At 36.1% G+C, this 23784-nt stretch overlaps 2 protein-coding genes across 4 annotated transcripts in view; one reads left to right on the top strand and one right to left on the bottom strand.

Moving 5' to 3' along the window:
- LOC132564007 (mitochondrial folate transporter/carrier-like) overlaps nucleotides 1–1957 on the bottom strand; it is a 32262-nt gene extending 30305 nt beyond the window's left edge. The window contains exon 1 of the mRNA XM_060228760.1: nucleotides 1759–1957. Within this exon, the coding sequence (XP_060084743.1) occupies nucleotides 1759–1903 (145 nt within the window). The 5' untranslated portion in view covers nucleotides 1904–1957. The remainder of the gene's footprint in view (nucleotides 1–1758) is intronic.
- A 474-nt stretch (nucleotides 1958–2431) lies between these two features.
- LOC132564006 (NADPH azoreductase-like) lies at nucleotides 2432–23490 on the top strand. 3 transcript variants are annotated; one of them, XM_060228757.1, is made up of 7 exons: nucleotides 2432–2534; nucleotides 14654–14805; nucleotides 15098–15279; nucleotides 16369–16545; nucleotides 18102–18329; nucleotides 21224–21463; nucleotides 21734–23490. In XM_060228757.1, the coding sequence occupies exons 5-7, from the start codon at nucleotides 18161–18163 to the stop codon at nucleotides 21964–21966; spliced, it is 642 nt and encodes a 213-aa protein (XP_060084740.1). In that variant the 5' UTR covers nucleotides 2432–2534; nucleotides 14654–14805; nucleotides 15098–15279; nucleotides 16369–16545; nucleotides 18102–18160; the 3' UTR covers nucleotides 21967–23490. The 3 variants fall into 3 exon arrangements, with proteins under 3 accessions (XP_060084740.1, XP_060084742.1, XP_060084741.1); XM_060228759.1 differs by lacking the exons at nucleotides 14654–14805; nucleotides 15098–15279; nucleotides 16369–16545; nucleotides 18102–18329; XM_060228758.1 differs by lacking the exons at nucleotides 2432–2534; nucleotides 14654–14805; nucleotides 15098–15279; nucleotides 16369–16545 and having other exon boundaries at nucleotides 18085–18329.
- Nucleotides 23491–23784: the final 294 nt, after the last annotated feature.

Genomic DNA, 23784 nt, shown 5'->3' with positions numbered 1-23784 from the left:
AGAAGGAAAAGAGCGAAAAATTCCAGGGATTGGCGAAATGTTGAAATGTGATGGACTTGACGTCCGCAGCTCTTTGTCGATTGTGTCCATAACTTTGATGGGTTGTCTCCCTTGAACTCATGATCTACAATATAAAAAATGATAACACTAATTAATTTAGGCTGAGTTAAATTTGGGTGTATTTGGAGTCACTCCGTGAATTTTTAAAAGAGAACTATAATATCTTTTATATAGTGTGTTTTGGGGATAAAACTTAAATTACGTTATATTTTTACGGCTATTTTTTATTTATTTTTAACTTATCGACGGAATGAAATGCTAATATATATGAAGCTGAGGACAGGAACATGATAAAATTTAATAATCCACAATTAATTAACAGTTCATTAATTGAGAAACAAAGAGACAGAAATAGAAACTACGAATCGCTACAATTTTTTTTTGCTAACACATACCTTCTGGTACTAGAGTGCTGGTACACTCTTACGTCCCCATTCAGATATTCGTAGCGGTTATTTGTGATGTTGTAGGCGTACAAACTGCGACTATATCTGCCTGCCTCAAATAAGCGAAAGAGTGCAGTAAGATGACGTCTTGCTGCGTCGTCACGTAAGAGTCCCATGAAATTTGACCACTCTATCAAAAGTTCTGGGTTTAACCCATTCACCCACGCAAATGAGGCTATAAGTATTCTTTCAAAGTGTTTTATGTTTTTCGTCCAGAATAAACGACGTATTCCAATTGGCCATAGCTTTGCAGGCCCAATCAAATCTTGAATTAAGAGCCATTTATCACGTTGTTTCGCGTTTCTGGACATCTTGCAAATGATGAGTAAGCAGATATCGACAAACATATGCAAATTTCATCATAGTCAGCAAGTGCAATAGAATATTCCATTTTAAAAGAGTGATAATTATTAATTTTATCAGTGTTATATTCATTAATATGCGTCATAAACCACTACCGTATACCCCTGGATGGATTGAAAATGATGTCATGTGATCGAGGACCAGAGAGGACGATCGATGTTCACAGTACGGTGTAGTTGAATAAGGTATCGTCCCACCAAAATATCAACGCTCTATATATATACCCTTACTATCGTCCCACCAAAATATCAACTCTCTATATATATACCCTTACTATCGTCCCACCAAAATATCAACTCTCTATATATATACCCTTACTATCGTCCCACCAAAATATCAACTCTCTATATATATACCCTTACTATCGTCCCACCAAAATATCAACTCTCTATATATATACCCTTACTATCGTCCCACCAAAATATCAACTCTCTCTATATATACTCTTACTATCGTCCCACCAAGATATCTATGAGAGATTGTCATTTCTTTCCGTTTCCCCCAAAAATCATCCTAGCCCCTTTTTTTCCATTATAATCCCCAAAGAAAACACTTTCAGTGCGTGTGGAAAGTAACAGGTAAACTTAAAATGTGAACACTAAATACATACTGTTACAAAATATCCACACTATATAATATTTACTCTTTCTATCGTCCCACCAAATATCAACAGATCGAGAGGAGTTCCCTCCCTTCCAAAACCGTATATAATAAATAGTGAAGCCAGATGGGTTCCGAATGATATATAGATTCAAATTTTTTTCGCAGTTTTGATTATCCTTTGGGAATCGTCCCAAATGGGACGATGGTAAGATATAGCCGAACAAACTTAAAAACTTTTCTTGGATTGTTTTTAGTGGGCTGGGAAAGTGTGCATTTGTTTTCTTACCTTGAAATCGGATTTTCACCAGGTCAAGAGGATGAAGGACTAGTGTGGAAGTTACTCCGCCACTGACGCCTGCCAGAAGATGTTCCCATTTCATATGTGAAAAAAAGTTGGCTCCGGGCCGGTGGCTACTTCCACTGTTCGGCATGTCTTTGGTTTTAATAACACCTGTTTTTTTTACACATAAATCCTGTTTATGAAATTATTTCTGACAATGGTTTTCTCATTTTTTCAGTGCCAATTTGTGTAATAAAAGGCGCAAGATACACTGAGTTATTCCACTCTACGTTTTTACACTTCGGTGTCATAGATACATCAGAAACGGAAGTAGAAAGACGTATGTAATGGATAAATCTTATATAAGATAATTATGCTGTAAATAAAGATATCACTAAGGACATTTGAATTTTGCTGCTTAATAAAATCATCGAAGTTGCGAAACAATCATGCTAAATTTACTAACTGAAATATCTATGTTAGTTATCAGATACTTTTCTCTGGTATCAACACTGTTCGGAACATCTTGGATATCTTCATTTACTTTGATTTAAAAACCCCGACACGAGAGTAGTGAAAATCTGCATCATTTGAACGATTATCTAAATGTACTGTAGTGTCACACTAAGAAACATTTTCGTGACGTTGTTTATCATATGCTAAGTGGAAGACGTCAATAGATCTAGGAAACAGGAATTCTAACGTTCAACTGTAGAAAGTAACGATGGCTTCCCTTGGGAGAATCGGAAATGTGATGGGCAATATAGATGACACTGAGAAAGGTTAGAAGACGAATCCAATGATTGTAACTAAATGATGATCTTAGATGTCTACTTCATATCTTGTCGGTTGCAACGAATATTCCCTTGTGCTTGACACTTGACCATCATGTCTATAATCATATTTCATCATTTGAAAAAAAAAGACATGACCGATAAGTTTTGTTGAAACGACAGCTCCATTGTCCTTTTTTCATGGAAACTTTCATGTACTTTAATAATATCATATAGACTGTTCAGTAAATTAGTTATGTAGTAGCAAGAAGTACCACATAAACTGCTTTCATGTAACCGGGTTGAAACACCTACGACGGCCCGTAATTATTCCACAAATATGAGACAGACACGGCTTGTAATAAGCAAAGCTATGTGCCACAAGGACATTTTGTAGAGTGTCAAGAAAAATGCAAATGCACAGAAATTTTGGTTAACTAGTTAGTGCTTGTGTTGCATTGAGTCTTGTTTGGTGTGTTTGTGTGCTTGTATATATGTTATGACATCATAATGTTGGTTGATGTTAATTTACACATCAGGCTTTTGTTTAATTTAATTTGGTACCAACTTCATTTGTATAAAATCACATTTTTGTTGAATTGAAATTAAAAGTACCACAGTAATTAAGTCAAACAAATTCAGGAGAAATAAATTGCAGTCATAGCAAATTTCATTTCAGGTCACCAACAACATTATTTTGCAGGTCTATATATTTTAACCTAGATATCACCTGGTAAGTACCCTGAATCAATTTTTGCCTGTCCATGTTGTAGCTGAATGCATTCTTTGACAGGTGAGGTTTTTTTTAAGCTCCTCACACTTTGGTCTTTTACGGTCACATTATTTTTGATGTTGCTCATCTGCACATCATGACAGATTTATAATCCATGTTATTTCAGCTGTGATGGAACTCTGTGCTTTCTAGGTGTATTATTAAATTTACGGAAGCTCAAATGTCAAAGGATATGGCAAGTTTGGGAAAGCAAACTGATCAAAGGTGAACAGCCAGTAACAAATCAATCAGGTTGATTCTTTATGCTCAACATATTGAAGTGCTTGTTGCAATACTTTCTGATGTCCCCTTAATGTTATATCTGGGCGAACACTTGCACACAGGTATGTGTCTGGTGTCAGGACTGAAAGAAATATAGATTTAAAGAAGATTGCTGCAATACAGTTGATGTATACTTTTCACTAGGTACATGAAGACTGTATATGGCATCTAATCAGTTTTATAATCAATAAATATAAAAGTTTGTTTTTTTTCAATATGCTTTGTTTGTGGAGCCACATATTGAGGTTTTATTGCAGCGTCAATTGCAGCATTGGTGGCATCTGTCCCAGGGACTGTGGGATTTAGAGATTGGAATTAAGGAAAACAGGGGAGTTGACCTGAATGGCTTGTACATGTTTCCATTATTCAGTTGATATAGCACGCTTCTTAACACCATGGTAGAAGAGATATGGATTATAAAACTGGAAACTGTGGCCATGATTTAATATCTGCTGTGGCAGAAATCTGCTTTCCTTTGAACTTTTAAACAGTTATATTTTGATACTTCTCTATAGAAACTCTTTATTATATTGAGAGTTTTGACAACTTATAGCCCCTGACCATTAACAGATTTCTCTTTTTTCCATCTTTAGCCAGGGTTTTAGCTCACAATCTGGGCTTTTCTGACAAGGACCCAGGGTTTCAACACATAATCTAAGTTTTCTTTGACAAGGACCCAGGGATTCAGCTCACAATCTGAGATTTCTTTGACAAGGACCCAGCGATTCGGCTTACCTCTTAATTCTTTTATCCTCAAGAATCTGTGAGACAGTCCATTTTATTAGCTCATCTGGCCCAAAGGGCCATGTGAGGTAATGCCATACCGCGGCGTCCATCTGTCCGTCCTGCGTCCATCAACTTTTCATTTAAACAACTTTTTCTGAAATACCGAAAGGCCTAGACTTATCACATTTGGCTGGAAGGTTCTTTTGATGAAGCCCAACAAATTTTGCAAAAAGAAATGGCCTTGACCCATATTCAAGGTCACAGACATCAGATGTGTTAAAACCTTTAAACGACTTCTTCCGAAATTCCAGAAGGCACAGAATCATTATATATAGCTGGAAGGTTCCTTTGATGAAGCCAAACAAAGTTTGTGAAAAAAATAACCTTGACCCATATTCAAGGTCGCAGAAGTCAAATGTGTTGAAACTTTTAAACGATTTCTTCCAAAATACCGGAAGGCCTAGAATCATTATATTAGTCTACTATGTTCCTCTTCTGGTGTCCTACAAAGTTTGCTAAAAGAAATTACCTTGACCAATCTTCAAGGTCACAGGGGTCAAATGTGTATAAACGTTTAAACAATTTCTTATGAAATATCGAAAATCCTAGAATTATTATATTTTGCCAGTATGTTCCTTTTATGAAATCCAAGAAAGTTTGCAAAAAGAAATGACCTTGACCCATAGTCAAGGTCACAGGGGTCAAATGTGTTAAATGTGGAATATATGCACAGATAAAGTACTGTTGGTCATAAAGATCCAGGTGAGCGATGCAGGCCCTGTGGGCCTCTTGTAGTTCATTTAAAGATACTGCACTGTTTTCTATTTAAAACCAGGAAGGTATAGCTTATGTCCTTGGTGTTATATTGACCATTTTCAATGTCACAGGGTTAAACATGTCAAAATCTTTTTGTTTAGTGGAATAACTAAGAGGTAAAATAATGTTCAAGGTCATGATATTGGACAATTGTAAAAAGGATCCCTACATGATTATCTTAAGTAAATTAGATCAGTTAAATGAAGTCAACAAAAATTGAAATGCTATGAATTGAAAATCTACCAAGAATCTACAATGTAGTAGAAGAGTAAATGATGATTTTAACTTTTTAACAAATTTGGAAATGAAGGCCCCTATGTTCGATACCTCTGACATTCACCTTTTTCAGGAGAAATAAGGATGAAGGTCCTTTATGCTTCTTTATAATAAAACACATTGCTTATTCGAACTGAAAGATTTGTTTTACACTCATATTCAGGAATTATTTTACTTGAAATAATAGTCTGGAAATATTTTTAGGTTTGATAGATTACTTGATTATTTGGTAAAGATATACTTTGATATGTTCTTTAATTATATGAGATGCATCTGCCCCATTTAAATATCCATTCCAATTTAACACAAATTCTGGGTTCTTTATGAATAGAAGTTTATTATGGTACATGAATTCAAAATTTGTATAAATGTGATATAGGAATTTTTTGTATGTATTAATAGATTACACGACAAGGTAATCATGCAGCATAGCTTAACATAGTGATCCACATATTGCCTATAGCTAAGATGTGCAACTTCCTGGATGTAATTATCAGCTTGACTTATATTGATGTACACTGTATAGCCCATGGTAAATAGGATGTATTAACATCCATTGAAATCAAATTTTGCACCAGAAAACGTTTCAATGAGGAAATTGACATGTAGTAACAAAGTTGTCTTATGATACACATTTTTTTTTTTGGGGGGGGGTTAAATGTCTGATAACAGAATGTAGGTCATACATTGTATGTGATATGGTCGGTTTGTAGCTAAAAGGTGACATACATGTATTACCTTAAGGCTACATAGTAACTTACACATACATGCTCCAGGGGTTACAGAGAGTATCCAGGGTGTTGATGTGATAGATCGACATACATTATCAGCATATATAATTCCTACTCTGGTATACTAACACCATATGAAACCTTCTGGAGTATGTGTTACAACTATAAATTATACTCAAAAAATCACAGAAACAACCTCTTGGAGACAGCATCCTGTCAGTAATCGTTACTTCAGTTTCCAAATGTGCTGATAATGATGGAACAGGGAGCTTTCTGCTGACCGTTTTTCAGTTATTTGATTTTAACCGCTAAGAAAGACTTTTTTGTTGGATACATCTGGATGTGCTTAAGTTATTTTTCTCATTGGGAAACAATATGTTGATTTCTGAAATGTTGATTTGATTTGAAAGTTTTTTAAAAAGTGCTAAGCTATATTGTATACTACACTAGAGAAAGAAAGTTTCAGCTTTCAGTGTGCTTTCAGCGGAGATTACAACAAACTTTCAGCTGATTAGTAATTTCACAGCTATTTTTGTGGAGTCATGAGGAGATCTAATACATACATCGTAAATGATTCTAATGGAGCAGAGGGACAGACATCAGACTCAAAACTGTGGTTCTTCAGTCGTAGTAACTCTGAACCGGCTCGGTGCCACAAAATTCACATGACAGGAGACACAGAGATCTGTATGGATAATGTAATAACATCACGCTATCTGCAAACAAAAGGTCAGAGTTCAAATGAGGTCTAATGAAAGAAAAAAAAGTTGCTTTCTTGAAACTCCAATACAATATCAAGAAGAGAATTAAAGTCTGTCATTACGTGATATTCTGATCAATATGATTTCGGTTGTGCCTGTCAGCGTGAACAGTTTTCCTGATTTGACCAATCAGATATCATTTCATCTATGTACAAGATTAAGAGAACTATTTCATTTCCGAATACCATCCTCTTTCCTAACATTCTACATTTCCTTACTGATTGTCTCCATTTTGATTCATCATCTTGGCACCATATCAATCAACAACAATATGCCTTCTCAACTATGACAGCTCAGTCAGTTGGAACGTTTGCCTAAATAACCTTTTATTTCAATTACTACTTACTTAAAATGGTTTCAGTAGAAACACACAGTACCAGAGACACTGTTTATTGTTAGGCTGCCAAACTTCCTACTTTGAGTGTGACTTATGTGTTGATCCACTGGGCTTATTGTAGAATAAGCTATATATGTAACTTATTAGGTCAAATTAACAAATTGTCCCCGACATTTTGTTCAAAAGATCTCTGTATTTAAACAGTGATGTATGATTTCTTACACCTGATTGTTTGATGTTGTTTGGACAGTTGTGGACAGTTGTGCGATATAAACTGTATTCTCTGATAATAACACAGGGACATGTCCCTGTGATTAAAACAGCTTCAAATTTACCTTTAACAAGTTTCCAGATCTCTGCAGACAAGGCAGGTCAAAATACACCCATAGAAGTTCTCAGGTCCCTGTGACCATGACAGTTCAAAGTTCACTCATTCCTGTGGTCATGGCAGTTCAAAGTTCACACATCTCTATGGTCATGACAGTTCAAAGTTCTCAGGTCCCTGTGGTCATGACAGTTCAAAGTTCTCAGGTCCCTGTGGCCATGACAGTTCAAAGTTCCCAGGTCCCTGTGGTCATGACAGTTCAAAGTTCTCAGGTCCCTGTGGCCATGACAGTTCAAAGTTCTCAGGTCCCTGTGGCCATGACAGTTCAAAGTTCTCAGGTCCCTGTGGCCATGACAGTTCAAAGTTCTCAGGTCCCTGTGGCCATGACAGTTCAAAGTTCTCAGGTCCCTGTGGCCATGACAGTTCAAAGTTCTCAGGTCCCTGTGGACAAGATAGGTCAAAATATACACCTGTTACAAGATCCCTGTAAGTTTTAACCTGTAATCTGGTCAAATATACAACTGCTGGATTCAGATTTTGTTGTAATAGTACAGGTGTTAAACAGTATTTATCTTTGTTGTAATAGTACAGGTGTTAAACAGTATTTATCTTTGTTGTAATAGTACAGGTGTAAAACAGTATTTATCTTTGTTGTAATAGTACAGGTGTAAAACAGTATTTATCTTTGTTGTAACAGTACAGGTGTTAAACAGTATTTATCTTTGTTGTAACATTACAGGTGTACAACAGTATTTATCTTTGTTGTAATAGTACAGGTGTAAAACAGTATTTATCTTTGTTGTAACAGTACAGGTGTACAACAGTATTTATCTTTGTTGTAATAGTACAGGTGTTAAACAGTATTTATCTTTGTTGTAATAGTACAGGTGTTAAACAGTATTTATCTTTGTTGTAATAGTACAGGTGTACAACAGTATTTATCTTTGTTGTAATAGTACAGGTGTAAAACAGTATTTATCTTTGTTGTAATAGTACAGGTGTTAAACATTATTTATCTTTGTTGTAATAGTACAGGTGTACAACAGTATTTATCTTTGTTGTAACATTACAGGTGTACAACAGTATTTATCTTTGTTGTAACATTACAGGTGTAAAACAGTATTTATCTTTGTTGTAACAGTACAGGTGTTAAACAGTATTTATCTTTGTTGTAACATTACAGGTGTAAAACAGTATTTATCTTTGTTGTAACAGTACAGGTGTACAACAGTATTTATCTTTGTTGTAACATTACAGGTGTAAAACAGTATTTATCTTTGTTGTAATAGTACAGGTGTACAACAGTATTTATCTTTGTTGTAACATTACAGGTGTAAAACAGTATTTATCTTTGTTGTAATAGTACAGGTGTACAACAGTATTTATCTTTGTTGTAACATTACAGGTGTAAAACAGTATTTATCTTTGTTATAACAGTATAGGTGTTAAACAGTATTTATCTTTGTTGTAATAGTACAGGTGTACAACAGTATTTATCTTTGTTGTAATAGTACAGGTGTAAAACAGTATTTATCTTTGTTGTAATAGTACAGGTGTATAACAGTATTTATCTTTGTTGTAATAGTACAGGTGTAAAACATTATTTATCTTTGTTGTAACAGTACAGGTGTTAAACAGTATTTATCTTTGTTGTAACATTACAGGTGTAAAACAGTATTTATCTTTGTTGTAACAGTACAGGTGTTAAACAGTATTTATCTTTGTTGTAATATTACAGGTGTAAAACAGTATTTATCTTTGTTGTAACAGTACAGGTGTACAACAGTATTTATCTTTGTTGTAACATTACAGGTGTAAAACAGTATTTATCTTTGTTATAACAGTATAGGTGTACAACAGTATTTATCTTTGTTGTAACAGTACAGGTGTAAAACAGTATTTATCTTTGTTATAACAGTACAGGTGTTAAACATTATTTATCTTTGTTGTAATAGTACAGGTGTACAACAGTATTTATCTTTGTTGTAACAGTACAGGTGTTAAACATTATTTATCTTTGTTGTAATAATACAGGTGTAAAACAGTATTTATCTTTGTTGTAATAGTACAGGTGTACAACAGTATTTATCTTTGTTATAACAGTATAGGTGTTAAACAGTAGTTATCTTTGTTGTAACAGTACAGGTGTAAAACAGTATTTATCTTTGTTGTAATAGTACATGTGTATAACAGTATTTATCTTTGTTGTAATAGTACAGGTGTAAAACAGTATTTATCTTTGTTGTGTTTACCTTTGCGTCATCAAAATACTCAAATATGAAAGGATAGCAACCAATGATTTTTCCAAATTTGACATCGCGTATCCCAGCTTCCTTCAGGTATACCATCGCAGGCATCACATCCTGCTCCAGGTTTAGCTTCACAAGGCTATTTGAAGCATGTTGTATTGTTTCCACCTCTCCAAGATTCACATTCAATTGCACCAGATACTTAAGTACATCCGACTTTGGCACAAAAGGTGCCAAATTATAGGAATCAATAATAAATGGAGAAGCTGGCAGTGGACTCTTCAGAAGGTCACTATACTGATCTGTATAACTGTCTAGAGGTTCGGTGTTGTCTGGAGAAGCTGGCAGTGGACTCTTCAGAAGGTCACTATACTGATCTGTATAACTGTCTAGAGGTTCGGTGTTGTCTGGAGAAGCTGGCAGTGGACTCTTCAGAAGGTCACTATACTGATCTGTATAACTGTCTAGAGGTTCGGTGTTGTCTGGAGAAGCTGGCAGTGGACTCTTCAAAGGTCACTATACTGATCTGTATTACAGTTTGGACTGTTGTCACCATCATTCACAGCTGTTAAAAGGTTACATTCATTTACAAAAGGTTTAACACTCCCACGATGACCCCTGACCTCTGCTTCCTCTCCAATCTTGTCTTTATTAACTCTGAACTCACTAGTACAGAAATGTCTCAAATTAACAAAAAATATGGAATTATATTTAAAGGTAGTTTGTGATAGGTTATTGAAACATAACACAGATGTTATTTGTTTTTCTAGAATTGACAGCCTTATAGATTTAACAATATCAACTCTACCGATTCTGATAGTGCATTCAGAGGAAACTTTGTAATGCTGCCATTTTTTATCCTGATGAGCTATATCATTACAAGAGAATCTGATCATGTTGTCATCCAAAGGTGTGTGCAGCTGATTTTCTTTTGGAGGAAAAGGTTTGATGTTAATGGATCTCTCACAACAAAAATGACAAATCCTGACATAAGTGTTGAAACTCCTGTACATCTTTCTAAATCTGCCATCCAGTCGATAGGAGGGTCTGTAGGCTGCCATGTCTGGAGAGAGCAAAGCCTCTATTAGATTACCTGAAAGTATCAACATTTATGCATGTTCATTAAAGCATCAAAACATTTAGGATCCTATACAGATGGGAATGTTAGACCAGAAATATGCCTGTTTAACAATGAATGTTTCAACTTCCATGCAGTTATATGAAAGTGTATGATTAAAAATTGTCAATAGGTTCAAAACTTATCAAATGTGATCCTTTGACCCTCTTTACTATCAGTGGAAAGTCACATTTACTGTCAGCTAAAGTCACATTTACTGTCAGCCAAAGTCACATTTACTGTCAGCCAAAGTCATGTTTACTGTCAGCCAAAGTCACGTTTACTGTCAGCTAAAGTCACATTTACTGTCAGCCAAAGTCACATTTACTGTCAGCTAAAAGTCATGTTTACTGTCAGCTAAAGTCACATTTACTGTCAGCCAAAGTCACATTTACTGTCAGCTAAAAGTCATGTTTACTGTCAGCTAAAGTCATGTTTACTGTCAGCCTAAGTCACATTTACTGTCAGCCAAAGTCACATTTACTGTCAGCCAAAGTCACATTTACTGTCAGCTAAAAGTCATGTTTACTGTCAGCTAAAGTCATGTTTACTGTCAGCTAAAGTCACATTTACTGTCAGCTAAAGTCACGTTTACTGTCGGCTAAAGTCACATTTACTGTCAGCTTAAAGTCACGTTTACTGTCGGCACTGTCGGCTAAAGTCACATTTACTGTCAGCTTAAAGTCACGTTTACTGTCGGCTAAAGTCACATTTACTGTCAGCCAAAGTCACATTTACTGTCAGCTTAAAGTCACGTTTACTGTCAGCTAAAGTCACATTTACTGTCGGCTAAAGTCACATTTACTGTCGGCTAAAGTCACATTTACTGTCAGCTTAAAAAGTCACATTTACTGTCAGCTAAAGTCACGTTTACTGTCAGCTAAAGTCACATTTACTGTCGGCTAAAGTCACATTTACTGTCGGCTAAAGTCACATTTACTGTCGGCTAAAGTCACATTTACTGTCGGCTAAAGTCACATTTACTGTCGGCTAAAAGCCACGTTTACTGTCAGCTTAAAGTCACATTTACTGTCAGCTAAAGTCACGTTTACTGTCAGCTTAAAGTCACATTTACTGTCAGCTAAAGTCACGTTTACTGTCAGCTAAAGTCACATTTACTGTCGGCTAAAGTCACATTTACTGTCAGCTTAAAGTCACATTTACTGTCAGCTAAAGCCACGTTTACTGTCAGCTTAAAGTCACATTTACTGTCAGCTAAAGTCACGTTTACTGTCAGCTAAAGTCACATTTACTGTCGGCTAAAGTCACATTTACTGTCAGTGGAATGTCACGTTTACTGTCGGCACTGTCGGCTAAAGTCACAATTACTGTCAGCTTAAAGTCACGTTTACTGTCGGCTAAAGTCACATTTACTGTCAGCCAAAGTCACATTTACTGTCAGCTTAAAGTCACGTTTACTGTCAGCTAAAGTCACATTTACTGTCGGCTAAAGTCACATTTACTGTCGGCTAAAGTCACATTTACTGTCGGCTAAAGTCACATTTACTGTCGGCTAAAAGCCACGTTTACTGTCAGCTTAAAGTCACATTTACTGTCAGCTAAAGTCACGTTTACTGTCAGCTAAAGTCACATTTACTGTCGGCTAAAGTCACATTTACTGTCGGCTAAAGTCACATTTACTGTCGGCTAAAGTCACATTTACTGTCGGCTAAAGTCACATTTACTGTCGGCTAAAAGCCACGTTTACTGTCAGCTTAAAGTCACATTTACTGTCAGCTAAAGTCACGTTTACTGTCAGCTTAAAGTCACATTTACTGTCAGCTAAAGTCACGTTTACTGTCAGCTAAAGTCACATTTACTGTCGGCTAAAGTCACATTTACTGTCAGCTTAAAGTCACATTTACTGTCAGCTAAAGCCACGTTTACTGTCAGCTTAAAGTCACATTTACTGTCAGCTAAAGTCACATTTACTGTCGGCTAAAGTCACATTTACTGTCAGCTAAAGTCACATTTACTGTCAGCCAAAGTCATATTTACTGTCAGCTAAAGTCACATTTACTGTCAGCTAAAGTCACATTTACTGTCAGCTAAAGTCACATTTACTGTCAGCTAAAGTCATGTTTACTGTCAGGGTCATATAAAGATGTGTATTCCTGACCTTGATCTTCATTTCTTCACAAGTCATTCGGAATATACATCTTAGGAACTTTCATCACATGCACCTGTGGTTAACAGTATAAGACTGAAGACCGAAGTTATTAACAGACAAATACATATAATATGCGACATTATTTCGAGCAATGGTGGACATGATCTCAAGGAATAAGAATCCAAAAGTCAGTGCAACAAACAATATCAGTGATATGATCGACTTGTTGATTATTTGTAATAGGTCTAGTCAACAAATATACATACCTTTAACTCATTGTACTTTGTCATTCAGCAGTTCAGAGAAGCACGCATCACACGTGGACTAAGACCACAATCAAATACTTCCGGGTTCAGTACCCATGAATGAAGTCCCTAAAAAATATGTGTATGTTAGGAAAAAAAATAATATGCCTCTTTGAATTGGATGTTTGCCTATAAATTTGCTGTAGATGTGTTAGAGATGATAATCTAACTGTCAGTGTGTAAATCATTCATATTGAACATGTATTTTGTGCTGCAGGATCCGGTGTAAAAAGTCCTGTTTTCACCTTTACCCCTGACCCGGATGTATATAATTGACGTTGGTGACACATATGGAGGTATATCTCCAGAAAATGCCTAACATGATGGGTTGAAACTTTTACATTTTGCTTCTCAGATGTTGATCTTGGCCAGGTGAAATGGAAATTTGCAGATGAAACTTTGGGACTTAGTTATGAATTTTAATGTTACAATGAAACATATAGTGAAATTAACTGTGGTCTTAGTCCTTAATGACATGCCTAAAAATCCATGTTTTTATTTCTTATACCCACATTTTTTTACCAATTCTCATACAAATTGGCATGGTTGTTCTATATTGTAAGACTGATTAGGTAGTGAATTAATTTTTAATTTATCACTTCAATTATAATTAAAATTTTAATTAAATTAAAAATTTTTAAAAATTTTTAAACTTTATTTTCTGGAGTGATCAGGACATCTATAAATAACATCAAATTAGCATATTTGTGTTCTTGTGTATTCCTACGCCTGATTTTTAAAAGTTAAGATGGAGGATTTTTTCAAATTATACAAGTACAAGATCTTAGAAAATTCTGTGGTTAGCCCAGATAATGGCTTGTGTAGGATTTGGATTGAACCTGTAACAAGGACAGGAAAATATGGAATTCTGTCATTTAAGGACCCCAGTGATTTAAAATGGAAAAAGAAACATGCACACAGACTTGCTTTTATTTGTTTTTCTGAAAATTTAGAATTGTCAAGTGATCTGGACCATCTCTGTCATAATAGTCAATGTGTAAATGTAGAGCAGTTCAGAACCTCATTTTATAAATAATAATAGGCAATACTGTTTAAATTCAAATGTGTGTTATGGTCATTTAGGGTTCAGTGACTGCATGTTGGATTTGAAAATTTAATTAAGTTTTTATTGATTTGAGGGTATTAGCTATTGTACACTGATGTATACAACATTGTCCGACTACCACCACATGGAGGTTCCCTCAGTAGGTAGTCATATATTTTGTTGTTGTTGCTGTTGTTATTACATTATTTTGGGTTTTTTTTCTGATTGTTGACATGTCTCTAATAAATTTGTTGTGACCTCTTCTTCTCAATACAGGTGGTCCTGAGGTCGGTTGTCTCCCCTACATAGATGGATGTTGGGATCTAGCTGACCTCTCCTGTAGTCAGACTTCCGAGCGGACCTGGACCTTTTCGCATGCTGCTTGTGCTGTTCTGCTAACAACAACATACTTCTTTTCTTGACAGCAGGTTTGTATTGGTGCTGGCATTGATATATTTCCTCTGAGCTGAGTTGATCAAGTTTATGTTTGACCTCCCTACTCAGAGTACCAACAAAGTGTTCAACCTTCTTTTGAATGGCTTTCCCTGCAGTGTTGTTTAGGGTCAGAATGGCGTTGTCTAACCTCCCCTCAGCATTTCTTCCAAAATTCTGATGTTTTGGTAAGGACACATTCAGGCTTCTGTGACAACCCTCATTCTTCTGTGTAGATGTGCTGAGTCTCATAGATTGAATAACATCAGTGCTGAGTTTCATTTTCAGAAGCTCCAACACCAACATCTCGTCCTCCGATGTCATTCGAAGTTGATGGATCTGGTTCAAACTCGGGACCATTGATCGCACCCACCAGTTGTCGCTGTCACCACCAGAGCACACCACGGAATGCTGCTTGCACTTAGAGCAGTCACCTGTGTAGCAGGATACAGTAGCATCTAACACTGCAGGTAAATGAGTCGTGATAGTCTCAATGTTTCTGGAGTGAATTTTCATCAATTCCTTGAAAATCAGACTGCTCCGGGCTTTCAAGTCTTGAGAAAATACCTTCTGAGCCTGAGACCTCATCAGTCTGGTATGACCAGGAAACATTGGCTCGCTCTACTTAGCACTGTTACATTTCCGGAACTGTGCTCTGCCTAGGTGGGTTGGGTCAGCCAGTCTCTCCACTTTCCACATGGGATGTAAGGCTCTCACGGCTTCCTCCAGGCCTTGGGCTCCAGTTCCATCTCCATCTGTGGTTGCATATTTTATTAGCACGCCTTGTCTAGCCAGTTGATCCCCAATGTCCTTTTCCATGGCATACTCAGACAAGCCGTTGTATCGGTCAGTGTTGGCTGTGCAGTCAGGATGACCACCAGGACAGGTGACATCATATCCTTTCCCTCTCAGCCAAGCACCTGTCCAGAAAAGTTTGTTGTGGAGGGCACGTCCAAGTATCCACTTCTTAGGGGTAGATGTCTCGATACTCAGACTTAACCCATGTGAGGCATTCATCCCTGGCTTCTTAGCACTTCCAAATGATGTGCTGTTGTACCGCCCATCCAAAGCTGGTCCGATGGTGCTTGGGGAATCATCTCCTCTCAGGGTGTTGGCCTCCACCACCAGTCTGGTCTTCTCGGACATGTCCTTTTTGTTGAGGGCAGTAATGTCCTTGGACACTTGATTTGCCTGTCGCTGCATTCCACTCTTGGCTCCTGCAGGTATATTCAGGTGTCCGAGAAGTAACCTGGCTCCTTTGGTGCTAATAGCCTGGCCACACAAAGCTGAAGGCAGGTACTTGTTTACAAGGGCAGGCTTTGGTCTGGGCTTATCCGTGTCTGCCTCTCTATATAGTTTATACAGTGGAGATCTGTACTGGCATTTATTACATCGGACAGCACAACTCCATCCCAGAGCCCTTTTCCGCTTGGTGTCCAGTTCAAACTCTGGTACCATGCATGATGTAGTGTTAGGTTGTCCAGCATGAAGTCTGATGATGTCGTTCCACATTTTCACCATCAACACTATGTCGATGATCCGGTTTCCTTCTATTACAGGCTCAGAGTTGGATTCTTCAGCTGTAGCAGTTGCTGGCCGTAGTATCCGTGTTGGACATGGTCTGTCTCCAGTATCTGATGCTAGGGAAAGGCCATCAGGACTAGGCTTGGTGATCAGCTGAAATTCCTGGGTGGTCAGTCTTCTGGTCAGAGCTGGTCTCTCTTCTCTGGTGACAGGTACTTCAGGATCTTCATCTTTAAATGCCTGGCCCTTATTCTTTGGAACATTTCCAGGCTTGAAATAATTGTTCCTTCTCTTTCTGTCTCCCTTCATATTGGTAATGGTCAGTAATAGTCAGTAGTGGTCAGTAGTGGTCAGCAGTGGTCAGTCAGAAGTAGTCAGATGTATTAAGAATACAAAAATCAAACTGAAGCTGACCATTTGATTGGTCATTGTGATATACACATCATTGCCTGTTTGATAATATAACATCAAAGGTGTTTCAGAAACAGGGAGAGCCCCATAAGTAAACAGAAAGGCCCAAAGAGAACACCCCCCCTCCCCTGCCTTTGGCATGGATAGTCTGTGTATGTATACATGTGGCTGTAAGTCAGTCCAATGGGTGTCATTCACTGTGATTGTTTACTGCAAGTCTTTACTGTTATCTATTGATTATTTTATGTCCAAATCAAAGCTGAAAAATGCTTTAAAGCAGATTAAATGTTCAGTTAATATTAAAATTTTGTAATTTAAAAAAACAAAATTAAAATTCTACAAAAAAAATGAAGTTGTAATTTGAAATTGAAAAACTTTTTTGTATAGGTACATGTAGGAATTATTCAAGTTTATATACCAATTTACAGAACTGAAATATCTTAATAATTTCAAAATCTGTTTCATTTTTCCTGACGCTTGGTGTCTGTGATATGTACAGCAAAGTGTATGAAAACAGAGTTAAAATCTCAGTCTGATAGTGGTTTTTCAATTCTTCATAACTCCTGTTTTGTTTGACCTACGCTGGTTCTGTTTACACCAAAATGTTTGAAATAGCTCACAGTTGATGAAAATAGTTTTTTTTAAATTAAAAAAAAAAGAAAGTGTCCTATAATAGGACTAAGACCACAATTAAATACTTCCGGGTTCAGTACCCATGAATGAAGTCCCTAAAAAATGTATGTATATTTGGGAAAAAAATAATATGCCTCTTTGAATTGGATGTTTGCCTATAAATTTGCTGTAGATGTGTTATAGAGATGATAATCTAATTGTCAGTGTGTAAATCATTCATATTGAACATGTATTTTGTGCTGCAGGATCCGGTGTAAAAAGTCCTGTTTTCACCTTTACCCCTGACCCGGATGTATATAATTGACGTTGGTGACACATATGGAGGTATATCTCCAGAAAATGCCCAACATGATGGGTTGAAACTTTTACATTTTGCTTCTCAGATGTTGATCTTGGCCAGGTGAAATGGAAATTTGCAGATGAAACTTTGGGACTTAGTTATGAATTTTAATGTTACAATGAAACATATAGTGAAATTAATTGTGGTCTTAGTCCACGTGTGTAGCGTTTGACAGATTTTTTTGTTTAGCAAAAAGAGTTCTTTGAAGGGCAAATAACTCGTTCGTTGAAGGTCTACATTTAAAAAATATAATTTAACGTCATCACGTATTATATCTGTTGTGACATGCATAGAGTTCTTATTAGTTTAAAATGAAACGCTATACATATCTTTCAATTGGTCAGTTGTTCATTCCTATTTTTAACCCCTTTACCGCTAAACAAGGTAGACAACTCAAGGTCTGTGAAGGCGGTAGTGGTTGAAGGTGTCATTCGTGACAAGTAATGTACAGAGCATACGTAGAGGCGTTAAGAATGACTTCTACCAAAACATCATCGAATCTGAAAATTGTTATGTTTGTCGGGTCGGCAAGGGATGGAAGACTTGGAGAAAGAGTGAAGCAGTTTATGGTGAAGCAACTGGAATCCAGACAATATGATATTAGTGTTATTGGTAAGTTGGGTCTGTCGGATTAGAGGATACGTTAATTAGAACTTGTGGTTTTACACTACTGATGCTGATCATAATCTTAAGCCATTTCATATAATATTATGAATTATAGACCAAGATAACCTAGAATTTCTATTCTCTTGTGCCGTAAGTTTAATCTTTTAACGGTAAACATAGTTTCCTTTTCTCTACAAGGTGACAAGGCTTTGTTGATAGGCCGGGTGAATATGTAGAATGATGTGCAGCAATGCATATGTAGGCCTAGTATACGTATGTAAACACTCTGTTTAAATTGCAGACCGAACATGATTACATTTAGGTGATTTATTTACATGACTATCTGAGACCTAGATATGAAAAATGGTTTTTTTTTAAATTTTGTAGATGTAGTGCTTTGAATGTTTACAGTATATAGAACCAGTAAGCCTGTTGCTCCTGACGTGCACGTTAGGGTCAGTTCATGGCTCCAGACGTGCACGTTAGGGCCAGTTCGTGAATCCTGACATGCATATTAGGACCAATTCGTGCCTCCTGACATGCAAGTTGGGGCCAGTTTGTGCCTCCAGACATGCACGTTAGTTCCAGTTCATGCCTCCTGACATGCAAGTTGGGGCCAGTTTGTGCCTCCAGACATGCACGTTAGTTCCAGTTCATGCCTCCTGACATGCAAGTTGGGGCCAGTTTGTGCCTCCAGACATGCACGTTAGTTCCAGTTTGTGCCTCCAGACATGCAAGTTGGGGCCAGTTTGTGCCTCCAGACATGCACGTTAGTTCCAGTTTGTGCCTCCAGACATGCAAGTTGGGGCCAGTTTGTGCCTCCAGACATGCACGTTAGTTCCAATTCGTGCCTCCTGACATGCAAGTTGGGGCCAGTTTGTGCCTCCTGACGTGCATGTTGGGGCCATGTGGAATAAGGACGGGTGATTAAATAGAATACCTAATTATTGTTGTTTACACAAAGGCTTGTTCATATGATACCAATGTAACTGGTGACAATGTAGAACATGCAAAATTCATTCCACATGTATATATATGTAACAAGTCTTTTATTGCAAAATGCCTGTGATGCGATTCAAACACCCAGGATATTTGGCTAAACCTAGTATTATGCTCAACCGATTCCAATCAAGCAAAAATAAAAAAAATCTCTCTTGTTGAGTGGCTAGTATCACATTTACCATGGTTTCAAATATACCAAAATGCTGATGCACAGGTGCTAAATACAGATACGTTACATGATATATAGTGACTTTTGTAGGAGTCTAGTACATTTGGCACTGTGAAAGTTACTGATATCTGTGTTGTATATTCCAGGATTAGAAGAATCTGGTGTAGCCCAGTTTTGTACCAAATTATCACAAGTGCACCATAAGATCTGTTTCTAGTTATGCACTAATTACCATCAAAGGAGGTCATTTCTTAGGTGTTTTCCAGACTTTCACTATCATGGAATCCGATCTTAAGCAGCCTGTGTTTTATAGGTGCCACTGACTGTAGCTATCTTTTGTTAGTTAAGATGTTGTATTTTATTTCAGAAATAAAAGTCATGATACTAGCCATCTGTCATGATGAATTACGCTCTGTGGGAGAAAAAAGTATTGAAGATATATATTCGTGTTGTTTATTGATGTACATACCAACATCAGTGTTGTTTATTGATGTACATACAAACATCAATGTTGTTAATTGATGCACACACAAACATCAGTGTTGTTTATTGATGTACATACAAACATCAATGTTGTTTATTGGTGTACACACAAACATCAGTGTTGTTTATTGATGTACATACAAACATCAATGTTAATTGATGCACACACAAACATCAGTGTTGTTTATTGATGTACATACAAACATCAATGTTAATTGATGCACACACAAACATCAGTGTTGTTTATTGATGTACATACAAACACCAGTGTTGTTTATTGATGTACATATCAACATCAATGTTGTTTATTGATGTACACACAAACACCAGTGTTGTTTATTGATGTACACACAAACATCAGTGTTGTTTATTGATGTACATACCAACATCAATGTTGTTTATTGATGTACATACCAACATCAATGTTGTTTATTGATGAACATACAAACATCAGTGTTGTTTATTGATATACATACCAACATCAATGTTGTTTATTGATGTACACACAAACATCAGTGTTGTTTATTGATGTACATACCAACATCAATGTTGTTTATTGATGTACATACAAACATTAGTGTTGTTTATTGATGTACACACAAACATCAATGTTGTTTATTGATGTACATACAAACATCAGTGTTGTTTATTGATGTACATACCAACATCAATGTTGTTTATTGATGTACATACAAACATTAGTGTTGTTTATTGATGTACACACAAACATCAATGTTGTTCATTGATGTACATACCAACATCAGTGTTGTTCATTGATGTACATACCAACATCAGTGTTGTTTATTGATGAACATGTACGGCATTATAGAAATTGTAGAAATATCTCCTTTTCCAACCAGATTCCATTACTACAAGTCTAATTGTCAAAAAGTTAGTTGATTTTTTTGCTTTGTTTCTTATTTCTTTACACCCTATGAACAAGGATGTATCAGGTTTGGATGGTGGAGGAAAGCGGAAGTTCTCAGAGTGAAAACACCTACCTGCGGCCAATAGTTATACTGACTGGCCCACGTTGGTCGTGAACTCCTGACACAGAGGTGGAGACCTTTGATAAAGATGGTCAACTTTGGTTTAACCTTCAGTATGAAGCAGATAATCAATTTCATGACTTTACTTACAGATTGAGGTGTTTGCCAACAGCTTTGAGCAAAATCATCTGAGCATATGTTATTTTGTTTTTCTGTTTATCAAAATTAATGTTACATTTCAAACATTTTTCTTGCAGATGCAGCTGATAACGAATTTAGTATGCTGAATAAACCAGTGTTTTTTTATGGTAAAGATAGAGAAGGAGCTCCACCATTTCTGGTGGAGAAGGAGAAACTTGTCAAGGAAGCAGATGCCTATGTGATTATCTCCCCTGAATACAACCACTGTATACCACCAGGTCTCTCAAACATGATTGACCATTTTGGAGGCAGTTGTTTCTCCAAGAAACCAAGTGGCCTTGTCACATACTCAGCAGGTAAGTGGTGCATAATTATGAGGGTTTTTTTAGAACTTTTGAATTGACTTTTTTTTCCTTTTCTTCGTAATTTAAACAGTTTCAAACTAGAGATACCTGTTTCCCACTGATCTCTGTAAAACATGAATATAGGAATGTATTACAATAGAATTAAGTTGTATTGTAATCTATTCTATTTTTAGTCCACCAGGGGGAGGGATTTTGATGACTATGTCCTTGTTAGACTTTCCATCCTTGCCAAATTTCATCGTTTGTTTTTTTTAAAAACAGGGCAATATGGAGGGATGCGTGCAGCCATGCAACTAAGAGCACTGACTGGAGAACTAGGATGTCTCAGCGTGTCCAATATATTTGGTATACCTTCTGCCCAGAAATCTCTAGATTCTGAAGGAAACCCGCTCAATGAACACATGGAATCTGGTGCAAACAAATTGCTTACCCAGTTGGACTGGATGGCATGGGCAATGAAAAATCATCGTGCCGTTTCAAACGTAGACTTTTAATACAGAGTCATGAGGGTTCAGTTATAGATGATATGCTTTACTTCAAAGAAAATTTGAGGAATTTATATATTTTTGAAAAGAATTAGTTTGGAATAGTGGTGGATCCCAAGGTCATGTAGTTGATTTAGTATGTGTTTATAATCTTCATTATGCAGACCTGTTCTACACCACTAACGTCATTATTTAAGTTTGTGTAGGTGTGGTAGAATCAACTTGCCATTATTTAAGTTTGTGTAGGTGTGGTAGAATCACTATTAGTTGAAATTTTAATTTTATTTTCTATTTTTGTTTCTGTCTTATTACAGTTTTGAAAAAAAAAAAAAAAAAAAATATACCTGGAAAATGTCTGCGTACCACACTTCACGAACTTTAGATCTTATCAGTGATATGAGTTGAAAAAGTGTTGATACCTTTATGGTGTCCCACCTAAACTTTAGGTTAGTTCTTAGTTCCATATGAAAAAAAAATAAAAGCTTACTGGAAACCATGTATAGCACAACAAATTTCTGTACATGAAAAATTACAGAGGTACTACATCTAAATCAAAGTTGAAGTATATCAATTTTACCAACAGAGTCACTTTATTGTTATCGCAGAGACAATGGTAAACAAGATGTTTTTTTCATGACATATAAGGATGTAGAGAAGATATTTACCTTGCACAAATCTCACCATTCTTTGTAAAATCTAGAACGTCCCTGTTTAGCGGATGTATTTTTGCCTTTGAAAAACTGGAACTAAATATGACTTCATTTTGTATCATGTAACTATCCAAAAAGATTTGTATAATGTAACTATTACTAGAATTTGTATAATACGACTATCAAATTGGAAACATAGATCTGACCTTCAATGTATTATTTGTCTATTAACATTAATCATTTCATTAAAATTAATTTTCAAGTTAATCACATGCATATATATTACAAGACAATAAAATGTGTTTTAAGGTATTTTCATTCAAGATTCAAAGCACTTGATGTCCTATTAATTAAAACAGAAAGGTAACTACACCAAAAACCCATTAAAATGTTCCAGGACTATTGGTAATATATGAGTGAGAATTGATGATCAGGTTTGGTGTATTTACATTTCTAGATGTTTAGTTTATAGTTTCTAATTGAAACTGTTATTGTATGTAGTGTTGTTTTTTTTTTAATTGTTTACATATACATTGTAGTTTGCTGACTATGTACTTACTTCTGAATAATTTACATTTAATTTCATCTTTGCTGATTTTTAATTAAGTTTATATAGTGTTTGTATGTGATGTTCAGTGTCTGGTTATATCTTTTAGCTCTGTTTATGCTCAGTAATATTTTCACACACATTTACAGCAAATAAAAAAAATTTCCCTGAGCTTAAAAGTTTGCAAATTTACCCCAAATAAAGCAAAGATCAGGAATATTTGTGTGATTTCAAAAAGTCATCAGTACATTATCCTATACACTTTATAAAGGCAGAGACAGCCTATGAAATTCAACTAGATAAAAAAGAATACACAACTTGTGGTAGTTTCAAGTATCAGATACAGTTTTTATACATATGTATCGCCCTGTTAATACACAATTATCTCCACAGTGTAAGCTTATTTTTTCATACAGAGAATAGAGCCAGTTCCATATGTAGGAGCTTGGGTTGATTTGCAAATATATTACACTTGAACTGAAAGGTAAAAATCTCAATCACAACGAGCTGAGGATGATCCTGTCCTGATCAAGTCCTCGGGGCGAAACCAGTAAATATATAGTAAAAATACACTACTCTTATCATCCTGAGCTTGATGCAATTGATTTTTACCTTTTAGTTCCGACTACT

This window comes from Ylistrum balloti, unplaced genomic scaffold, assembly GCF_031769215.1.
Source record: "Ylistrum balloti isolate Yb309-2 unplaced genomic scaffold, AGI_CSIRO_Ybal_v1 Utg371966, whole genome shotgun sequence".
Taxonomy (NCBI): Eukaryota; Metazoa; Mollusca; class Bivalvia; order Pectinida; family Pectinidae; genus Ylistrum; species Ylistrum balloti.
The sequence above is the reverse complement of the archived record's forward strand: the minus strand, read 5'-3'. Positions and strand labels throughout refer to the sequence as shown.